Source organism: Lepus europaeus, chromosome 21, assembly GCF_033115175.1.
Source record: "Lepus europaeus isolate LE1 chromosome 21, mLepTim1.pri, whole genome shotgun sequence".
NCBI classification, from domain to species: Eukaryota; Metazoa; Chordata; class Mammalia; order Lagomorpha; family Leporidae; genus Lepus; species Lepus europaeus.
The window spans coordinates 22,323,898-22,342,410 of record NC_084847.1 but is presented as its reverse complement, the minus strand read 5'-3'; the positions used below and the strand labels follow the sequence as shown (position 1 = coordinate 22,342,410).

General features: G+C 58.8%; 1 protein-coding gene across 1 annotated transcript in view; it reads left to right on the top strand.

Moving 5' to 3' along the window:
* LOC133750825 (katanin-interacting protein-like) overlaps nucleotides 1-18,513 on the top strand; it is a 195,425-nt gene that overhangs the window by 151,901 nt on the left and 25,011 nt on the right. The window contains exons 14-15 of the mRNA XM_062180514.1: nucleotides 1,972-2,109; nucleotides 16,842-17,652. Of these exons, the coding sequence (XP_062036498.1) occupies nucleotides 1,972-2,109; nucleotides 16,842-17,652 (949 nt within the window). The remainder of the gene's footprint in view (nucleotides 1-1,971; nucleotides 2,110-16,841; nucleotides 17,653-18,513) is intronic.

Genomic DNA, 18,513 nt, shown 5'->3' with positions numbered 1-18,513 from the left:
GCAGCCACAGGGACCCATTTTTGGCACCTGCGCAGCCAGGGAAGGACACTCCCGCCCTGGATTCCGCACTGCCTTCGCCTCTCGACCCCTGGCAGCTGCCCAGAGCACTCTGAGTCCTTGCGGGGCTGGAGGCTTGGCGGACTTGCTGGAAGAAGTCAGAACCCCTGCGAACTCGTCTCTCCCCCTTAACAGAAGCCGCCTCCTCCCTCCTGACGGGCGCTGTTGGCACCACAACAGACCTCCTTTGTCCTGGCCCGCAGCTGGGGCTTGAGCCTCTCCCTCCCATGCCCTGGGGGCCAGCAGAACCCCAGCGGCTTTCCCTGGCTCCTGCTAGGAGCAGGCGCAGGAGTCGGTGGAGGTGTTCTCAGATGCAGGGTGAGGCTCTTTGTGCAGCAGAGTCACCACTGGGCCAGTGGCAGGGCTCAGCAGGTGCTCATGCTGCAGCCCCTGAGCGAGGACCCCAGACTCAGCCGCCTGCAGGGGCTGGGCGGGCACATACAGAGGGAAGTGAGGCAGTAGGGAGTAGTGGGGACTGTGGCCCACTAGAGAGCCACCACCCTGGCTCCAGGCTGTGGCATGGCAAGGGAGCTGCTGCTTGAGATGCCAGCATCCCGAATCCCAGTGCCTGCGTTCCAGGACCAGCCCCACTCTCCATTCCAGCGTCTGCTCACGGCCTCCCAGAGTCAGCAGATGACAGCTCGGCACTTGGATGCCTGCCCTCCCAACAGGGATCGGGATTTGATTCCTGGCTCCTGGCTTAGGCCAGGCATCTGGGGAATGAAGCAGCAGTGGGAGATATCTCTCCCCACCTCCTATCTCTGCCTCTCAATTATATAAGTAAAATAAATAAGAAGACGGCTGTTAGCAGGTGCATTTCATCGATCCACTCCTTCAGTCATGTCTTCATCTTCCAAAGCTTCTGCTGTCCTTTGTGCATGGCCAGGGGACTGTGCTGATCCTTGAGGGTTCTGGGCTGAGTTCCATACGGGCAGGCACTTCCCTTAGGGGCCTCACAGCTGAGTGGGGAGTGATGGGTCAGCATGCAAGCAGGTCATGTGGGCCAGAAAGGCACGTGGACATCGCAAGGTGCTGGGGGCAGCCGGGGGCCAGAGTAACTGGGTCAGAGGAAGAGGTGATCGTGCCAGCTGAATCCTGGATTTCCCAGGGCGGGAGGACTACTACAAGGAAGCAGAGGCCCAGCCCGTGCAAAGGCACGGCGGTCGAGCCGGCGTGGACACACCTGGGACAGCTGTCGGCTTTCCCGGCGGAGAACAGGGAGCTATCTGAAAAGAGAAGCGAGGAGCTGGCTTCCTCCTGATGTGGCTTGCTCCAAAGCACGTATGACACAGACTGTGGTTGGTGGGAATGAGAAATGACACGGAGGCCCCCTGCCCGCTCTGCCCCTCTAGTCTTGAAGAGTAGCCTTGGCTGCCACTCATGGAGGCGGAAGGCGGGGCGGAAGCTGCAACCCGAGACCTGCAGACTTGGAAACCCTGAAAGGGAACAGAATAACTCCCAAGGCTCAGTGCCATGGCCCCGTTCCCACTGAATGCCTAAGCCAGTTTTCTTTCTTTGCTATTTTTAAATTTGAGAAAACTCGGCAGGGTTTCACAAAAGAAAAGCATATGCTGTGTCTGCCAGGTTAATCAGACAAACAGCCCAAGCAAACGGTGGCTCTTGCCCACCCTCTCCCTGGCATCTCCCCCCAACCTGCACCCCCACCCCCAGGCTGGCGGGCAGATCAGAGGGGCCCACGCGCAGCTTTGCAGGGGGGGCGGGGTCATTAGCACACCGCGAGGCGCGGTCCAGGTGGGGGTGATCTGAGACCCCACCTGCGCTGGGTTGTGACGGTGGCCTGGAGTCCTGGCCTGGCCCCCTCCTGCTTCCGGTCAGCCAAAAGGTCCCCGCCATTTTCCTCTGGGGAGCGGCTGGAATGTGCCTAACCACCGCCCTCTCTCACTGGCCTTTCAGAGCGCAAAGGATGCCTCCCCGTGGGTGTGTCCCTTCCACCCGCCGCTGCAGCTCTTTTTCGTCATCCGCAACACCAGACAGCTGAGCGACTTCGGGCTGGCCGAGATCAAGGTGTGGAATTACTGGACGGCAGACGACGTGAGTATCTGGCCGGGCGGGTGGAGGCGCTCAGTGGTCAGCCAACAGCCCGATTCCTCCAGTGGCACAGGGGGTCCGAGGAGGCCCCGCTCTTTCACCTGGGTTTGTCAGAGCCCCCCAGGAACACAGCTGAGACTCGGTTAGCCAGACAAGACACAGAGAGGCCATGGAACTGGCCCCAGGTCACACAGCCAGTAAGTGTCAGAGAACCTGAACCCATCAATTGGACCCCAGGCCCAGTCTCTTAGTCATCACCTGTCACACGCGTAGCCGCAGTGACACCGCCACCCTGGGTCTTGCTAAACTGCAGGTTCTCATTCAGCAGCGTCGGTCAGGGCCCAGGATTCCACATCTCTTCGTAGCTCTCAGGCGCACAGTCCTCTGGTATGGGACTCCCCCCGCCCACACACACACACTCTGTGCAGTGGGCCCTGGCCTACAGCTGCCGTGCGCCCCCCAGGTCCAGACCCCACCCTGAGCCCTTCGAGCCTCACACTGTCTCCCCTTCCCTGGCCTTCCCTCCACGCCGTGTTCATTTGTGTTGGCTCCTTCGTTTCGTGTGTATGAGTGAGCACGGACTAGGCGCCGTCGGGCTGCGTGAGAGATTCTGACGGTGCTGTGCTCCGAGCCCTGGAGGAACGCTTTGTCTCACAAGCCGAGCAGACAAGGAAATACAGAAATGTGATGTGCAGATGGCTCCCCCGGCTCCGCTGGCTCCATGCAGGATTTTTGGACCTGACTGGTTACAAAAGTGACAGACATTCGGTACAATCCATACTTTGAAGTTTGAGACTGGATCTTCTACCCGGGCTAGTGACACGCAGTGCGTTCCTCTCTAGCGATGCTGGGTGGCAGTCAGCCCCGTGGTTGCGACAGGGAAACAGCCGGCGCTCTCCAGGGCACAGCGCCGCGGAACACGATGCACTAGGTGAGGCGGACTCTGTGCGTCTGACTTGACAAGTTCAAGCTACGATGGGTGTACCTGGAGTGTGACTAAGGACTCAATGAAAGGCAAAGTCAGGCAGCCTGTGACCCGGCAGGTAGCCCAGTGAGGGAGGCGGACGGGGACGCACTCCGCCTACCTGGTGTCCTCTCTCAACAATGGACACAAGGTCAAGAATTGCCATACTGTCCGGTCACCAATAGTAGGAGCTGACCCTCATCCTCAGTATTGTTACAGACAAGAGGGCGTGGTGAGGACTGGCAAGCCCATCCCCCGGGTAAAGAGAAAGCCACTTTTCATCTTCAAGGAATGGTTACTAGGTAGGAGCATGGAGCCAGTGCAGCTACATCTGTTTGTGTTATTGTTCATTTTATCTAAAAGCAGAGCCAGAGACCAGCAATGGTCTCCCACCACTGGCTCACGCCTCAGATGCCCTCAGCAGCCAGGGCTGGGCCAGGCTGAAGCTGGGAGCTTGGAACTGGTTCCAGATCTCCCACAGGTGTGGCGGGGACCCAGCTACTTGAGCCATTACCTGCTGCCTCCTGGGTGTGCATCAGCAGGAAGCTGCATCAGAAGCAAAGGAGGGGCCGGCGCCGTGGCTCACGTGGTTAATCCTCCGCCTGTGGCGCTGGCATCCCATATGGGCACCGGGTTCTGTCCTGGTTGCTCCTCTTCCAGTCCAGCTCTCTGCTGTGGCCCGGGAGGGCAATGGAGGATGGCCCAAGTGCTTGGGCCCCTGTGCCTGCATAGGAGACCAGGAAGAAGCTCCTGGCTCCTGGCTTCAGATCAGCTCGGTGCCGGCTGTAGCGGCCATTTGGGAAGTGAACCAGCTGAGGGAAGACCTTTCTCTCTTTCCTCTCTGTCTCTCTCTTTCTGTCTATAACTCTGCCTATCAAATAAATAAATAAATAAAAATTAAAAAAAAAAAAAAAAAGAAGCAAAGGAGCTGGGACTCCCACCCAGGCACTCCAGTACGGGATACAGGCATCCCAACCGCACCCTAACAATATTCCAGCAAGCGGGAATATTTAATATTTTGATGTGAGCCTTCCTGTTTGTAAATATCAGTAGCTAATTTCAGTCCTCTTTTTAAACCCTCCTAAAGTTCAAAGAAAACTCATCTTCCAGTTTGCACTGGCCCCTCCCAGATTGCATGGAGCCAACTGCCTCTGACTGGAGGCAATCAGGGAAGGTTCTAGAAGGAGCACATGGCTGAGCAGGAGTGTACCAGGACAGCAGCAGCCAGCTGAGGCAGAGAGGGAGGCAGTGTAGCCTGGGTAGCGGGAACCATGCGTGCAAAAGCAAGGAAGTGTGGAAGGAGAAGGCCAGCCCCGGGTCCAGCCTCCCCTCTCTCCAGCAGCTGCCGGGACGGCCTGACCCACTCCTCTGCTGCTTCCACTCCTCAGGGGCCCCTCTTGACCCAGGAGATCCAAGTCAAAGCCCTGAGGTTGCCATCAGAACCTCACCCCCACCCCCTGGCACCTCTCTCCTGCCTGTCCGTGCCGCCTGCTCATGGCACCCTGCAGAGTGCCAGCTGCCCGCTGCTCTGTTGCCTGCCAGGAGGCCACGCCTTTCATCCCGGGCCCCTCGGGGCTCAGAATGGGCTTCTCTGCCTCCTAGTCCTGGGAAACCCAGGCCTCACATCCCCCCAGGAAGCTGGCCCCCATGGCTAAGGGGCATCCTCCCCTGCATCAGCACTTACACCTGTCCCCCTCACGGGGCTGTGCACACCTCGAGAGAGCAGGGTCGGAGTCATAAATAAAACCCGAAATAAGCGGTCGAGGAGTGAACGACGGAGCTGCTGCTCCCAGGAGCCCATGAGCAGTTGGGTCATCCTCTGACAGCCGGGTGAGGGCCCGAGAGGATGCGAGAGGTCGGCGGCTTGCACGGGTCACCCAGCAGGCTAGAGGTGGAACTGGGGAGCCGGGCCGGGAGCCGGGCCGGGAGCCGGGCCGGGAGCCAGGCCTGCCGCCCTCCCTCCCTGCACTTCTCCCACATCCCCGCCCTCTGGCCATCTCCCTACTAACTGCATCCTGAGCCCTTGGCAACTGCTGGCCCCCGCAGCTCAGGAGCTGGCCAGCTCTGTTCACACACGAGGCTGCCCAGACGGATAACGGGAAGCTTTCTCTGATCTCTGTCTTGGGTTTTTTTGTTTGTTTGTTTTTGGAAGAATTATTTTATTTATTTGAGAGGCAGAGTTAACAGAGAGAGGGAGAGACCGAAAGATCTGCCATTTGCTAGTTCACGCTCCAAATGGCCGCAACGGCCATAGCTGGCCCGGGCTGAAGGCAGGAGCCAAGAAATCCATCCCGTAGATAGGAAGTGGAGCAGCCGGGACTCGTATGGGATACAGGTATCACAAGCCGTGGCTTATCCTGTGTGCCACAGCGCTAGCCCCTTGGGTTTTTGTTTGTTTGTTTTGTTTTTAACAAGCATCCAAAGCTTGAATTTGAGGGAAAGAAGCCCAGGCTGCTGGCAGTTGCGAGGACGTCTTGGTGGGCACGGCAGCCCCCTCCCCCTCCCCTTCCCCCTCCAGGCCCTGGATGCAGCCCCCGCCAGGCCTCTGGGGCCATACGCTCCCTTCTCCTGCTCAGCACTTCCTGGCAGGGGCCCCAGCACCTTCTGGAAGGGGAGATGAAACAGTGCTGGCTGCCAAGCCCATGCCCCGTGGCCCGGCCCCTGCCGCTGAACGCGTAGCTCAGATTCTGTGTGCCGGATTACAAAGCAGATAAGCCTCACCCCTTTTGACCAAGGCCTGCCTTTCTTCTTTAACCTCTGCTCAGCCTGCCTCGTGTGTGTAGAATACAAAACAGAAGCAAGGCCCGGAGTTCTACAGGCACCAGGGCAGAGCCGCAGTGCACAGGGCGGGGAGGAACTGGCGGCTGCAGGACCAGAGCCCTAAGGTCCTGGGCAGCCCCCCCCCCCCCCGGACTGGCTGCGGAGGACTGAAACCTGCCGGCCGGCCGCCGCCTGTGTCACGCACAGCCATCTGTTGCCACAACCCAGCAGGGAGTGAAAAGCACAAACAGATGCAGCCGCAGGTTAGCTGGCTTTGATATTCTCCAGAGAAGGCTATCACTGTGTGTTTTAGAGGAGATAAAAGGAGAGTTTATGGGAGACAGGGCTCGGCCTCCCAGACACGGCTTGTTAATACAGCTTCTTTGTGCGTGGGAATCCAGGAAGCAGAGTTCCGTGTGAGAGCTCATCCTGCGCAGGCTTATTTGGCCCAGAAGAGAAGGTGCTAGGAAAAGGGGGGTCTTGCCTGGAAAACGTGCCACCGGTGAAGTCCTGAGGCTCCTCCCTGCCTCACTAGGCCACATGGTTGACTGTGAGCCGGCCCCACGCAGAGGGGCTTGGGAGGGGAAGTGAGGACGTGCAGGCCACACTCCATCCACCGCCGTGCGCAGAAGATGGCATGCAGCCACCTCCGCTTGTGACAGCTGCCATTTGTTGAGCGCGGCGGGGAGGAGGGAGGGGCTGGTCACTCAGCGGCTCTCAGCAAGTCCTCCGTGGGAGAAGCGACCACTAAACAAGAGGCGCTGGGGCTTGGGAGCCCCCGACCCTGCGTGGTGGCTGGACTGTGTCTCCTGCCGCCTTTGATTGGCAGTGCTGTCTCGAGCGGGATCTGGAACCTTCCTTCTGGTTCGTCAAGGGTGCCGTGATGGATCATGGCTCAGGAGGAGCATGTGATGACGGGTTTGTCCCCTCTTCTGATGTTCCCAGGTGAAGACCCCCCACCCCCGCCAGAGGGTGTAAGGGACAGGGCTGGGCGGGGACCCTGAGGCCTGTTGGTTTTTTCTCAACACCTGCTGGGAAGAGGGTTGCTACCATCCCACCAGTTTTCCTGTGTGACAGTCCTGGTGCCGCCATCTGCTGCAGTGACGACAGGCACATGGCTGGCACGGGCACTGGCCATGCCACCTCTTCCGTGTTTGTAACTGTGAGTGGGGCAGCTGAGAGGAGCCGGGCAGGACCGGCACCCGGGGTACAGCCACGGTGCTCGTTCCGTTTAGAGTGAATGGGTGAACAGTGTGATCCCCCAGTGTATACGTCTGTGATATGTCATGTGGTCTCAGCCAGCACCGCCCATCGGAGTGTGCTCTACGTGTCCTGTCCCATGGAGGAGACACGTGACACAGGTGGCGACTGGGAACTCGAAATGTGGCCAGGGCGCCCGACCTGCGAAGCTGCATTTCAAGTGGTGCTCAGCTCTAATTCATGTTGATTTAAGGAGCCCTGCCTGACTCCATGTTGGGCCGCACAGCTCTTGGCGCTCAGGACATGGTGGTGAACCTGGTCTGCCCAGCCCTGCCCCTCTGATGGGGACGGGGGGGGGGGGGGAGAGAAACCAGGATGCAAGGGGATGACGAAATACCCGGTAGTGCTAAGAGTTCCTAAGATGATACAATAGCGCAGGGAGAAGCGGGTGCGGTGGGCAGGTGTCTCCGCTGGCCTAGAGGATGAGCTGGAGCCGCCATGGGAAAAGCGTTCTTCATGGGGCTCAGCTCCTGAGACAGGAACTTTGATGGGCTGGCTGTTGAGTCAGTGGCTGGAGGATGGAGAGCAAAGGAGTGTAAGGGCAGGCCCCAGGGGGAGGCAGAGACCAGGTTACGTGGATCTTCATTCGCGGAGAGAGAGAGAGAGAGAGAGAGAGAGAGAGAGAGAGCAGGCTGGGTGATCAGAGCACAGGTGTGTGGCAGGGCACCTACCCGAGGCAGGTCCGTGGGCAGGTTAGTCCATGTCCTGGTGCCCCGGCTGCATCTGTTGAATGGGGAATCGCTGCTCCCCAAATGAAGGGGGGTGGAATGCCTGCCCTTTGTGCCCTCCGTGTGAGTGCCAGCCCTGGGGAGCTGTTAGTGGGGTGAGGAATTTCAAAGACCACTCAGACTGCTCTTTGGAGAAGGGAGGACAGGGTGGCCAGAGAGGAGGCTCAAGGTCAGGGCGCGGATGAGGACGGCAGTGCCCTTGGGTTGTTCGAGGGAGACGCTGTCCCCACCATTTGCATATCAAGCCACGCCTTTGCCCAGGAGGAAGTTTCCAATCAATTGGAAAGTGAGGAGGTTGGTTCCTTGATGGCCCGCGTTTCCATCCCTAGCTCCAGCCATGACCAGCATCCCTGCTGTTCTTGTCCCATTTGTCCCTGTAACATGGGAAGGTAAATAGTAGCTGTCATCCCATTTCAACCCTCAGTACCTTGTGTGTCTTTCTGTAAGCCTAGTGCCGCCAGGATTCTGAACATTTTGAACATTTTGTTCATCTAATATCCACTCTGTGTTTAAATAGCCCAAATCGTCTCAAAAATCATGGTTTTTTGTTTTTGTTTTTGTTTTGTTTTTGTTTTTTTTTTTTTTTACAGGTAGTTTATTTGTATCAGGTTATAAACCAAGGGCAAACATGGCAATGACCTTTAAGTCGGAGTTATAACCTTCACATGGTCGGCTGAGTCAGTGCAGCCTGCCGAGGTGACTTAGCTTAGTAGGGTGGCCGGTGGAAATGGAACTGGCATCTCACTCCTGGGGTGTTGGCCTCGGGCTCGGCTGGGCCACTGTGTGTAGCCAGAGGTTGCTCTCTGGTGTGTGGGCTGCAGCACTTAAAGTCCCTGGCTGAGTCCACACTCAGAAACAGGCGTGGTAGCCACAAGGGCCCCCACAGAGGGCTCAAGTTGGAAGCAGCTGAGGGGAATGGAAAGATGTTGGGTTTTAGAGGGAGGGGCCCAACGAGGCGTGCAGGCTCCACCCAGCAGGTTAGAACTCAGAGCTGAGCTGTGTCCCAGCCAGAGGACATGCGCAGATGTATAACCAGCTGGGGCGCTGACGCCCCTGTGCTGGCCGGACCCAGGGCAGGCTGGGGAGCTGACGCCCCTGTGCTGCTGCCGGACCCAGGGCAGGCTGGGGAGCTGACGCCCCTGTGCTGCTGCTGGGACCAGGCAGACGCCTGCGCAGAGAGAAATGCCCAAGTGCGCACAGACACAGGCCTGGGGCAGCAAGATGAACCCAGACCTGCTGGTGGACCGGGGGGGCTCCGGGGGCCAGGAAGGCAAGGCCCTGAAGCCTCAGGCTACCTCAGGGAAGCAGCCCCGAGCCACTGGCCTCACCCGAATCCTAGGAAGAAAGCCGGGCCCCTGGGGCTGTGCTCAGGCTGGATACACATGGCCCACGGACTTCAGCTGGCTCCCACGGCGTTTTTCCAATTATTTGAATTAATTGCTAACATTTAAAAACGGGGTCCTTTTGCTTTTTTTACTTTTCTTGGGAGCCCAGAAGAGCTGGCAGCACCGGCCACATTCGCCATTCGCCCCTGGGAGCTCTGCTGAAGCTGAGTCATGGCGCCACAGTCGCCACCACTCCTGCTCGCCTCCCTAGCAGAGGGCACAGTGCTGCCCCTGTCCTGTGCAGTACTGGCCTGCACCCTGGATGCACTGGTGCTGGTGACCTCCTCCGCTCCGGGATCCCCAGATCTGCCCCCCACCCCAGCTCTCCTATCCCCCTGCAGCCCCTCTCTCTGGGCCCGTAAAGCTCTTCTTCCGGTATGCCTTCACCCCTGCCGACCCCTGCCTGGAGTGCTTGACTCAGCTCATTCCAGACCCTGCCTTCAGAAGCCCCAAGGCTCTGCTTAAACGTCTCTGCACATACGAGCCTCCCCCAGTGCCAGGCTGCCCTGCACCCCTCTGGTGGTCTTCCAGCCCCACGCCTCCCTAGGGTGTCCTCAGTGTCCTGAGCCTCAGGTGTCACAAGCCAGTGTCCCCTGGAAGATATATTCTGTGTGGTCCTCACGGTGTTTTATGGCTCGGGCATCCTTTGACAGCATCGGGAAATTGGCTTTTGAAGAGCTGGCGGCATTCCCTCCACGCATCCCCTGGCTGGAGCCGAGTAGCCCCTGCTCCCCAGACCTGGGGGTGGGGGCATGCGTCCTGCAGCTCACAGACGCCCACCCCTGGGGCCCCCCTGGCATTGAGTTCACAGCCCCTTCATCTACAGCTGAACGCATGGAGGACAGGAGCTGTGCTTGCTTCTTTTGCCTCCCCCCGGGCCAGGACCCTGACAGCCCCCTCTACAGTGTCCATTGGGTCAATTAAAATGGCAAGCATAGCACACGCCCAGGCCTTGCAGAGGCTGGCCCTAAGGTAACAAGAAAAAGTCTACACCCTTAGAGTGGATGGGGCTTGTTCTGTGCCTGCTGCCAGATTGTGCCAGGAGCAAGACCACGGCACCTGGCCTTAGTGGAATAGGATGTCCCTGGACCCCGCTAGCCTAAGCAGCCAACTTAGCAGGTGCATACATCCAGGAAGCAGACCAGGCCCAAGGCATGATGACAGCTCGTGGTTCCTGAGCACACAGTACAGGGCAGGGGCAGGTAGTACCCCAAGCATGCGCGTCCTATACCAGCTCATTGATTCTGTGCAGCAGTCCTAGGAGGTGGGGACAGCTCGACTTTCCACATGGGGAAACTGAGGCACATAACACAGAGCAGCTTGTTGGTGATCACAGGACTGCCCCACGGCCCTGCCTCCCAACAGAGAGAAAACTGCCTCGCAGCCCGAGGGCGGCCATGACTCAGCACCTGTGTTGCCCGTTGGCCTAGGTTTTCCAGGATGGCCAGAAATGGACATCGTGTTTAAATATGAGCAGCTAATTCTGAGATTGTTAAGTGTTCTGCGGGCCTTGCCAGCGGGGATTGAGATCTTAAGTGCTAGGTCCCAGCCACGCCCTCTGTCCTCAGAAACCATGACGTTGGCTGCGGTGCAGAGTGGTCAGCTCAGAGCCTGGCCCTGCTCAGTGCCACAAGGTCCCACCGACACTTCCTGCACTCTCAAAGCGCATCCAGTCACCAGAGTTGTGCCCCCAGATGGCTAGAAATGGGCTCCCGCCCTGACCTTGGCAGTCTCCCGTCCTGGCAAGGATAGGCACGCACATGGGGACCTCAGGCGAGGTCGTACATGCAGGGATCCAGGTTGCCAGCCAAACTCTGGGAGACCAGAGGAAGCCCCTTGACCTCACTGGAGTTGGGGGTGCCAGGGAGGGCCGAGAGTTCCTGGAGGAGCCGGCGCTTGAGCCAAGTGCTAAAGACGGGCCGTGGCTCCCTGGGCAGAAACAGCTCACTCCGTGAAGCCCACCACGGCCCCCCCCACCAAGCCTACAGTGAGGGAGAGAACAGTGAGCCAAGGGGACAAGCCTGAGTCCCCCTGCAGTGTGCGAGTGTGGGATGCCCTCAGCGTGGGCCCCCAGGGCTGCACATGGCCCTAGCGCAGCCAGTGCGCATCTGGCCCAACTCCAGGCGCGGAGCTAACATTCCGTTTGCTTTAAAGGATTCGCCCAGGCATTCGGTATACAGGAGGCCCAGCCAGTGCTTTGCTCCATGGGTCTCTCTTCTGGTCACATAGGCTGCACTGAAGGCGGGCGCCCATCCCGGGAGAGTGATGGAGAGCGCCGAGGCCCCCAGCTCCGCTGTGGCTGTCGTGACCGGTGCCGCTATTAATCTCGACTGAGCAGTCGGTGCGCTCACTGGGAAACACGTGTCGCTCCATGCCAGGGCCAGGGAGGAAGGCAGCCTTGCCAAGTTAATTAAATTGCTTAGATTGAAACAATATTAATATTGTTATATTAAAAATGTGTTATGGTCTTAACACAGCTAGTTCTCATCAGATGCGGGGTGAAACGGGGGCAAGGAAAGGTGTTTTGTGGTTACCCGTGTGCCAGCTGGAGTTTCCAAATGTCCTTGTGAAAATCCGTTGGGAAAGGGATTTGAGGAAGCAGGCATAATGGAAAATGTGGAAAGTATTTGAGGAAGGTGTGATGGAAGGTATAAACATAACCCTAGTTAAACCAGGAAGAAAAGATTCGTTCCAAGGAAATTGGGACACACACACACACACACACAAGTGGCTGCAAAGATGGAGGTAGGCGGCAGGAGAAAGGCTCACCCTAGCCTTCCTAGAAGCAGGTGCAAAGGAGAGAGTGTGGGGTTAAATCCTTGGCTAGTGGATCACAGAAAGCAGCTCCTGGGGAGCAAACAGCTATTTTTTTAAGTGTGTTTATTTCATCTACTTGAAAGACAGAGCAGCAGAGAGAATCGTCCTCCGCTGGTTCACTCTCCACAAATGTCTGTAAGAGCCAGGGCTGAGCCAGATTGAAGGCAGGAGGCTGGAACTCCATCCAGGTCTCCCATGTGGGTGGCAGGGGCTCAAACACTTGAGCCATCCTCCGCTGCCCCCAGGATGCATTAGCAAGGAGCTGGATCGGAAAAAGCAAAGTAGCCAGGACTCCAGCCGGCACTGCAGCTGGGAGATGTAGGCATCCTACGGGGCAGCTTACCCACCACGCCACAACACCTGCCCCGCTGGGATCCCATCCTAATGACAGCCCTTGTCCAGAGATGTCTGGAGGGACCTGCTGTTCTCCCACCCCGTCTTCTCCAAGATGCCGATGTGGCGCTCAGACAGCTCCCAGGCGTGAGCCTCAAGGGGCAGTGACACTCCCCACCATTGTGGACACCGCCAGAGTCAGCCCTGATATCGGCGGCTTCCATGGCCATGGGCTCTGCACCTGCACATGGATTCAGCCAATCACAGACTGGAAATATTTTTCTTAAAACTGCATCCAGGAGCAGGCTTTGTCGCACAGGGGGCTACGCCACTGCTTGGGACATTGGTCTGAGTTCCCAGCTACTCTGCTTCAGAGCCGGCTTCCTGCAGATACAGCCCGGCAAACATCAGGTGAATGGAGTTCTGGGCTCCTGGCTTTGGCCTGGCCCAGCCCTGACTCTTGCAAGCATTTGGGAAGTGAACCAGCAGGTGGAAGGTCTCTCTCTCTCTCTGTCTCTCTCAGTGTAAGTCAGACTCTCTCTCTCTCCTTCCCTCCCTCCCCCTCTCCTTCCTATCCCTCTCCCTCTCCCTTTCAAATGAATAAAAATAAATACTTTTTAAAAACCTGCATCCTTACTGAACAGGCACAGACTCATTTTCTTGTTGCTCCCTAACAACACAGTATAACCACTGTCTACACAGCACCGGCCGTGCACTCTGTGTTCTAAGTCATCCGGAGATGATTTATAGCAGGCAGAAGGGTGTGTGAAGCTCCTATGCAAATACCACTGCATTTTACCAAAGGGACTTGAGCATCTGCTGACTTGGTATCCACAGGGGTCCTGGAAACGTCTAGAAGGACCAGAGTGCGCTCTCTCTCTCTCTCTCTCTCACACACACACACACACACACACACACAGCACAAAACACTCTAGAAAGACAAGAGCGTGCACAAACAGGCAGCACACAATACCCACAGTGATCACCTCTGGGGAGGAGGAGGGAGCTGAGATGGGTAGGAGAGAGCTGGCCTGTAGGGACTTAATTTTAAAACATGAGGGCTCCAGTGCCACCACACAGGCGATTCTGCCAGTGCCAGGCTAGCAGGAGCCAAGGCCGAGGCCCGGCTCTCAGCGTCTGGCTTGGCCTGCAGGGAGGGGGGTGGCAGTTAAGGCCTCCACTGTGCCAGCCAGCGCGGCTTGCTGCGCCCCAGCCACCGTGTGAACCCTGGAGAAGGCACGAGGCTCAATTTCTTCGTCTGTAAACTGAGGCACGAGTGAACCCTTCGCTGAGGACTGTGTGGGATGCTGCAGCCCTTGGTTTTGTCCAGCGAGGTGACTGACACCTGTTCCCTCCGAGGGGCCTCCCACTCTGGTGACCCTCGGCTCAGACTCACCCGGAGAGGGGGCTGAATGGGACCTACAGGGTGCCAGAAACGTCTCGCATCTCCACGCCTCCCGCTCCCCAACACCACCCCCCCACCTGCCCGACCCCCCACCTTGATCCGCCCGCCTCCTCCTGTGTCCTCTGGGCCACCTTGGTGATCTGAGCAGATCAGATGGTGCTCCCGACTGTTGCCTGAAGGGAGCCGACAAGTGTGGCTAGGCAGACACCCCATCAGGAGAGCCTGGATGCTCACCCCGGGCTGCGCTGTGCATAAAGACCCGCGCTTTCCACCCCTTGCAGGGAGAGCGTTTCTGTCTTCCCTGGTGGTAATTTGGCGGAACCAGTCGCTGAAAGCCGCCCGTGCCGTCCTTGGCGAAGAGCTATTTCCTGATTAATTCTCAGCACGCGCTTGCTCTGTGTCTGCACTAAACAGAGAACACATCCGTATAAACATGTAAAAGAGTGCTTTGAGAATCGGCGTTTCTGACAGCCGGCAAATAGTAGCCTGCCGTCCCGCAATTGGGTGATTGAAGTCGGCTTCCCAGGGAGCTCCCCGGCCTCAAGCCTCTCATGCTGAATTGAAACCTCTCTGATTCAGAGCACCCGACGTTTCGCCTGGCATTCAGGAGGGCCAGAGGGGTGCTCAGTATACGGTGGACATCTCTGGGGTCACAGAGCGGGCAGCTGGATCAGAAGTGGAGCAACCGGGACTTGAACCGGCGCCCATGTGGGATGCCGGTGTCACAAGCAGCAGCAGCTTAACCCACTGTACCAAAACGCAGCCCTGTAGTGGGACCCCTTTTAAGGTTTGAAAAGACGGAGTTTGGCCAAAATGAAGTAAGAATGCTGTCTGGGGCATGCAGAGGCTGCGAACCGTGACAGAGCGAAAAGCAGCCACGTGGCGCTTGGTGAAGAGGTCGGGGTTGGAGATCCGAGTAATTGGGGGGTCGTGTATGAGACACGTAGTGAGGGGGTGCAGGAAGACTGGGAGCCCCGGTTGGAACCTGGCGACGGCGGCCCACTGGGTCAAGGCCCAGCCATAGAGCTTGGGGAGGGGCAGCCAGTGAGGCAGGAGCCAAACCTGGGGAGCTCAGAGCCACAGCAGCCAGAGGCAGGCAGTCGCTTGAGAGGGAGGAGTGGCTAGCGGCACACTAAGCTGCCGTGCCTCCCAAGCTCCCAAGCGCCGAGAATTTTCCACCAGCTTTGGCAGTCCGCTGGACCCAGTAATGTATTGTCCCAGGCAGGACACTTGTGAGAGTGGAACGATTCCCCCAGGACGGCAGGCGTCCATCAGACCCATCCTGTCCGGGATAAACACTGGGAAGCATGTCGCCCTCCTTATCCCTGCCCTGGGCAGGCGGCGGCCGCAGAGCCCCAGGGACAGCAGCTGTGGGAGAGACCCTGGAGGGGGATGGGCAAACCTGGAGAGTGACTATGCTAAGTGGGAAAAGCCGGCCACACCCAGTACCTGGGGGCCTGAGTCCTTTCCTAGGAAATGCTGGAAAATGCGGATGGTCCACCAATCCACCATGATCCACCGTGATGCGAGGTGGGGCTGGGTGGTGCCCGCGGCTGGGGGCGCGGAGGCGGGGAGGGAGGGGCGGCGGGGGGTGCCGGGAAGCTTTGGGGGTGAAGGTGTGTGCTCAGTCTCTTGGATACGCACATGGATGTGTGGGTGTGCATGCTTGTTAACGCTCACCAAGTTGCACACTTGAGACGATGCGTTTCCTGCACGAGGTACGTGTTCTCTTCCTCCATAAAGCTGTAAAACGGAGAGTTTTTCTGTGAAGAGGAAGAGACGAGCCGGGCCGTGACAGGAGGAGGTGGGGCTTCATTTTAGGCACTAACAGAGATGCCTAGAATTCCTGCGTGACACAGGGGCGCTGTGGTTGGGGGAGGAGACAGGAAGGCAAGGCGGGGACCCTTTCGTGAGCCATGTGCTGTGCTGATGGGTTGGGATTCATGTCCCTATGTGAAAGGAGTCCCCCGGAGACTGCCATCGTGGCCTTGGTCTTGGTCCCCGTGCCCTGTCCCCATAGCTCGCCCCTGGCTGCAGCCACAGCTGAGCTGGGACAGAGCCAGGTGTGGTGGCTGCTGTAGCTGCTTACCAGGCTCTCAGCTTAGCCCGTGCCCCCCGGGGGCAGCCTCCGGCAGCAGTGGGTACATGCCTCGGCCTCCCAGACTGGGGAGGGACAATCATGGGTGCCAACTAGGGGTTCCTCAGGGAGCCACAGTTGCCCACAGCCGTGCCCAGCTCAAAAACACGTTTTGGGGGCAGGCATGGCGGCACAGCAGATTAAGCCGCTGCTTGGGATGCCTGCATCCCATATCAGAGGGCCAGGGTTCCGGTCGCACCTCCACTTCTGAGCCAGCTTCCTGCTGATGAACTCCCAGGGAGGCAGCAAGTGCTCGGGTCCCTGCCACCTGCATGGGAGACCTGGAAGGAGTTCCCGCTTCCCGGCTTCGGTCCAGCTCTGGCTGTTGTGGGCTTTTGGGGAGTGAACCAGAGGGTGGTGGAAGGTCTCTCTCTCTCTCTCTCTCTCTCTCTCTCTCTCTCTCTCTCTCTCTATCTCTGTGTGTGTGTGTGTGTGTGGCATCTGTTTTCAAATTTAGAATAAAAGGAAACATGTTTGGGGCTCTCTTTGGCCCCTGAGCTGCCAGGCAAGCCGCCCTGTTTGTGGGGTGCCCAAATAGGGACACACGTGGAGCCCAGCAGGTGTACGTCAGGCCTCCCTCATGCAGACGGCCCAGTAACACTGCCAGGGGCAGCGGGAGAGCACAAAGGGCTTCACCACGGGGCAGCGCTGAGGCCGATCTGCGCTTAGAGAAAACGACCTTCCAGGCGGAAGCAGCGAGAGCCCTAAGCAGGCCGTCAGAGCTGCGCCGGCAGGAGGGGGCAGCCGAGCCCAGCACTCAGGGAGCCTGTAGCAGCCTGCGTAGAAATGAGACCGAGTCTTATTTAACATCCCCGGGGCTGGAGCTTTCCCAGAGCCCGTGTCTCTAGCGTGTCCCACTTTGCTTTTCTGCCGTCTTCCCCTTCTGTGTGTGCCACGTCCCAGTGAGGCCTCACATCTTCATTTTCTTACTATTTTGTGTCCCCAGGATCTGGACATCGGTGCCAAGGACGTGAGGCTTTATGTCAACGAGAGCCTCATCTTCGCCGGCGAATTGGACAGAGGTGACGGCGAGGCCCCGGCCGACCCTCGCAGCATCCTGGTGGAGCTGAAGAGCGAGAGGGCAGAGGACACGGTGGCTCCCAGGGTGGCCAGCGCGGCAGGGGCCGGGGACCTCAGTGGCACCTGCTCACAGCCAGCCGAAGCAGCCATGGTGGGCGCCACCGCCTCTTCACAGGGACATTTATTTAGCCAAAGGACAGATTCTGCTGACGGCTGGAAAGACGTTTTGCCCACCACGGGGGAGGATTCAGAGTCGTTGGCAGCCCCCGCGGGCACGAGCGACGCCCCCAGGGCCTCCTCACCCTCCCCGCCGGGGAAATGCCCTCCCCTGGATGCGGAGCCCTGGGGGATCCAGCAACTGGAGAATCTCACGGGCCGGAAGACACCTGTGCCGCCGGGGAAAACGCCGCCCTGGCTGCAGCCTTCTCCCAGCGGGCAGGGCAGGAGGCAGGGAGGCAGGAAGCCGAAACCCCCGTGGCTCAGCCCGGACAAGCCGCTCCCGGCACACAGCGAGGGCCCTGGAGAGACGGAGGCCGAGGAGAGAGGCCTCCAGCGGGTGACGAGCTGGAGCGTCCTCGCTGGGGAGAGGCCCCCACGGGGGCCCCCCAAAGGCTGCGGGGATGATCTCGACATCTTCGCCCAGCCCCCCATCAGGGAGCGCCCTGCCAGTGGGAGGAGGAGCGTGAGGAAGGAGGCCCTGGGCAGTGGTCACGGGGACGAGCAGCCGACCAGCAGAGGTAAGCTTGGACCCGGCACCGTCACGTGCCAGTGCCCCCTGGTGGCTCCACGCTGCGTGGCTCCCTGGACCCGGATCCCGGTGTGGGGTCACGAGGCCAGAGGCAGTGTTCAAGTGGAAGAAGTGGGCAGGAGGCAGTGTGCATGTTAAACTCCTAGGTGGCCCCGTCATTACCGAGATACATCCTTGTGCCCATTTTCTTATAAGACATGCCCCATCTAGAGGCTGCTGTTCTGCCCTCGATAGATTCAGTGATCTCCAGTGCCCTGACTTTACTCTCAGCTGTGCTGTTAGAAAACTCACCTAAGCCCCATGAGAAATAGCAGCGGATTTCCTTGGGTGTCGGAAGCACTATAGGGAGTGGTGGGGACTGGGGCAAACTGGCGAGCGAAAGCCCAGCTGAAGGGGGCAGCCGCTGCGCCACCCGGGCTTCCTATGGGTTCCAGGAACGGCAGGCGAGTGTGCCAGGTCCCCCTGCCTTTGTTTAAGAGAAGCCAGAGATATGGAAAATGTTGGCTTTTTCAACACTGGCAACTCACAGAGGTTATCTTTAAGCGAACGTGTGTCCACACGGAAAGGCACAAAGCTCCCTGAGGGCGTGCTGGGCATCCCCAGCTCTGGAGGGAGGGGACTTCAAGGGCTGGGGGTCGGAGCAGCTGCCCTGAGGTTTCGCTCCGGGGAGGAGTGTGGCCTTGTGGCTGAGGCAAACGCATCGGCTGTGTCCACGCGGGTCTGGAGCCTCTGCTTCTGCACCTGCATGACCCCCTGCGGCTTCCCGGGCCTTGGAGGAATGGGTGAGATGCTGGCATCAAGGGTGTAGCCTGCGGCGTGGGGCCCAGGGCTCGCAGTGCTGCCGGTGGTT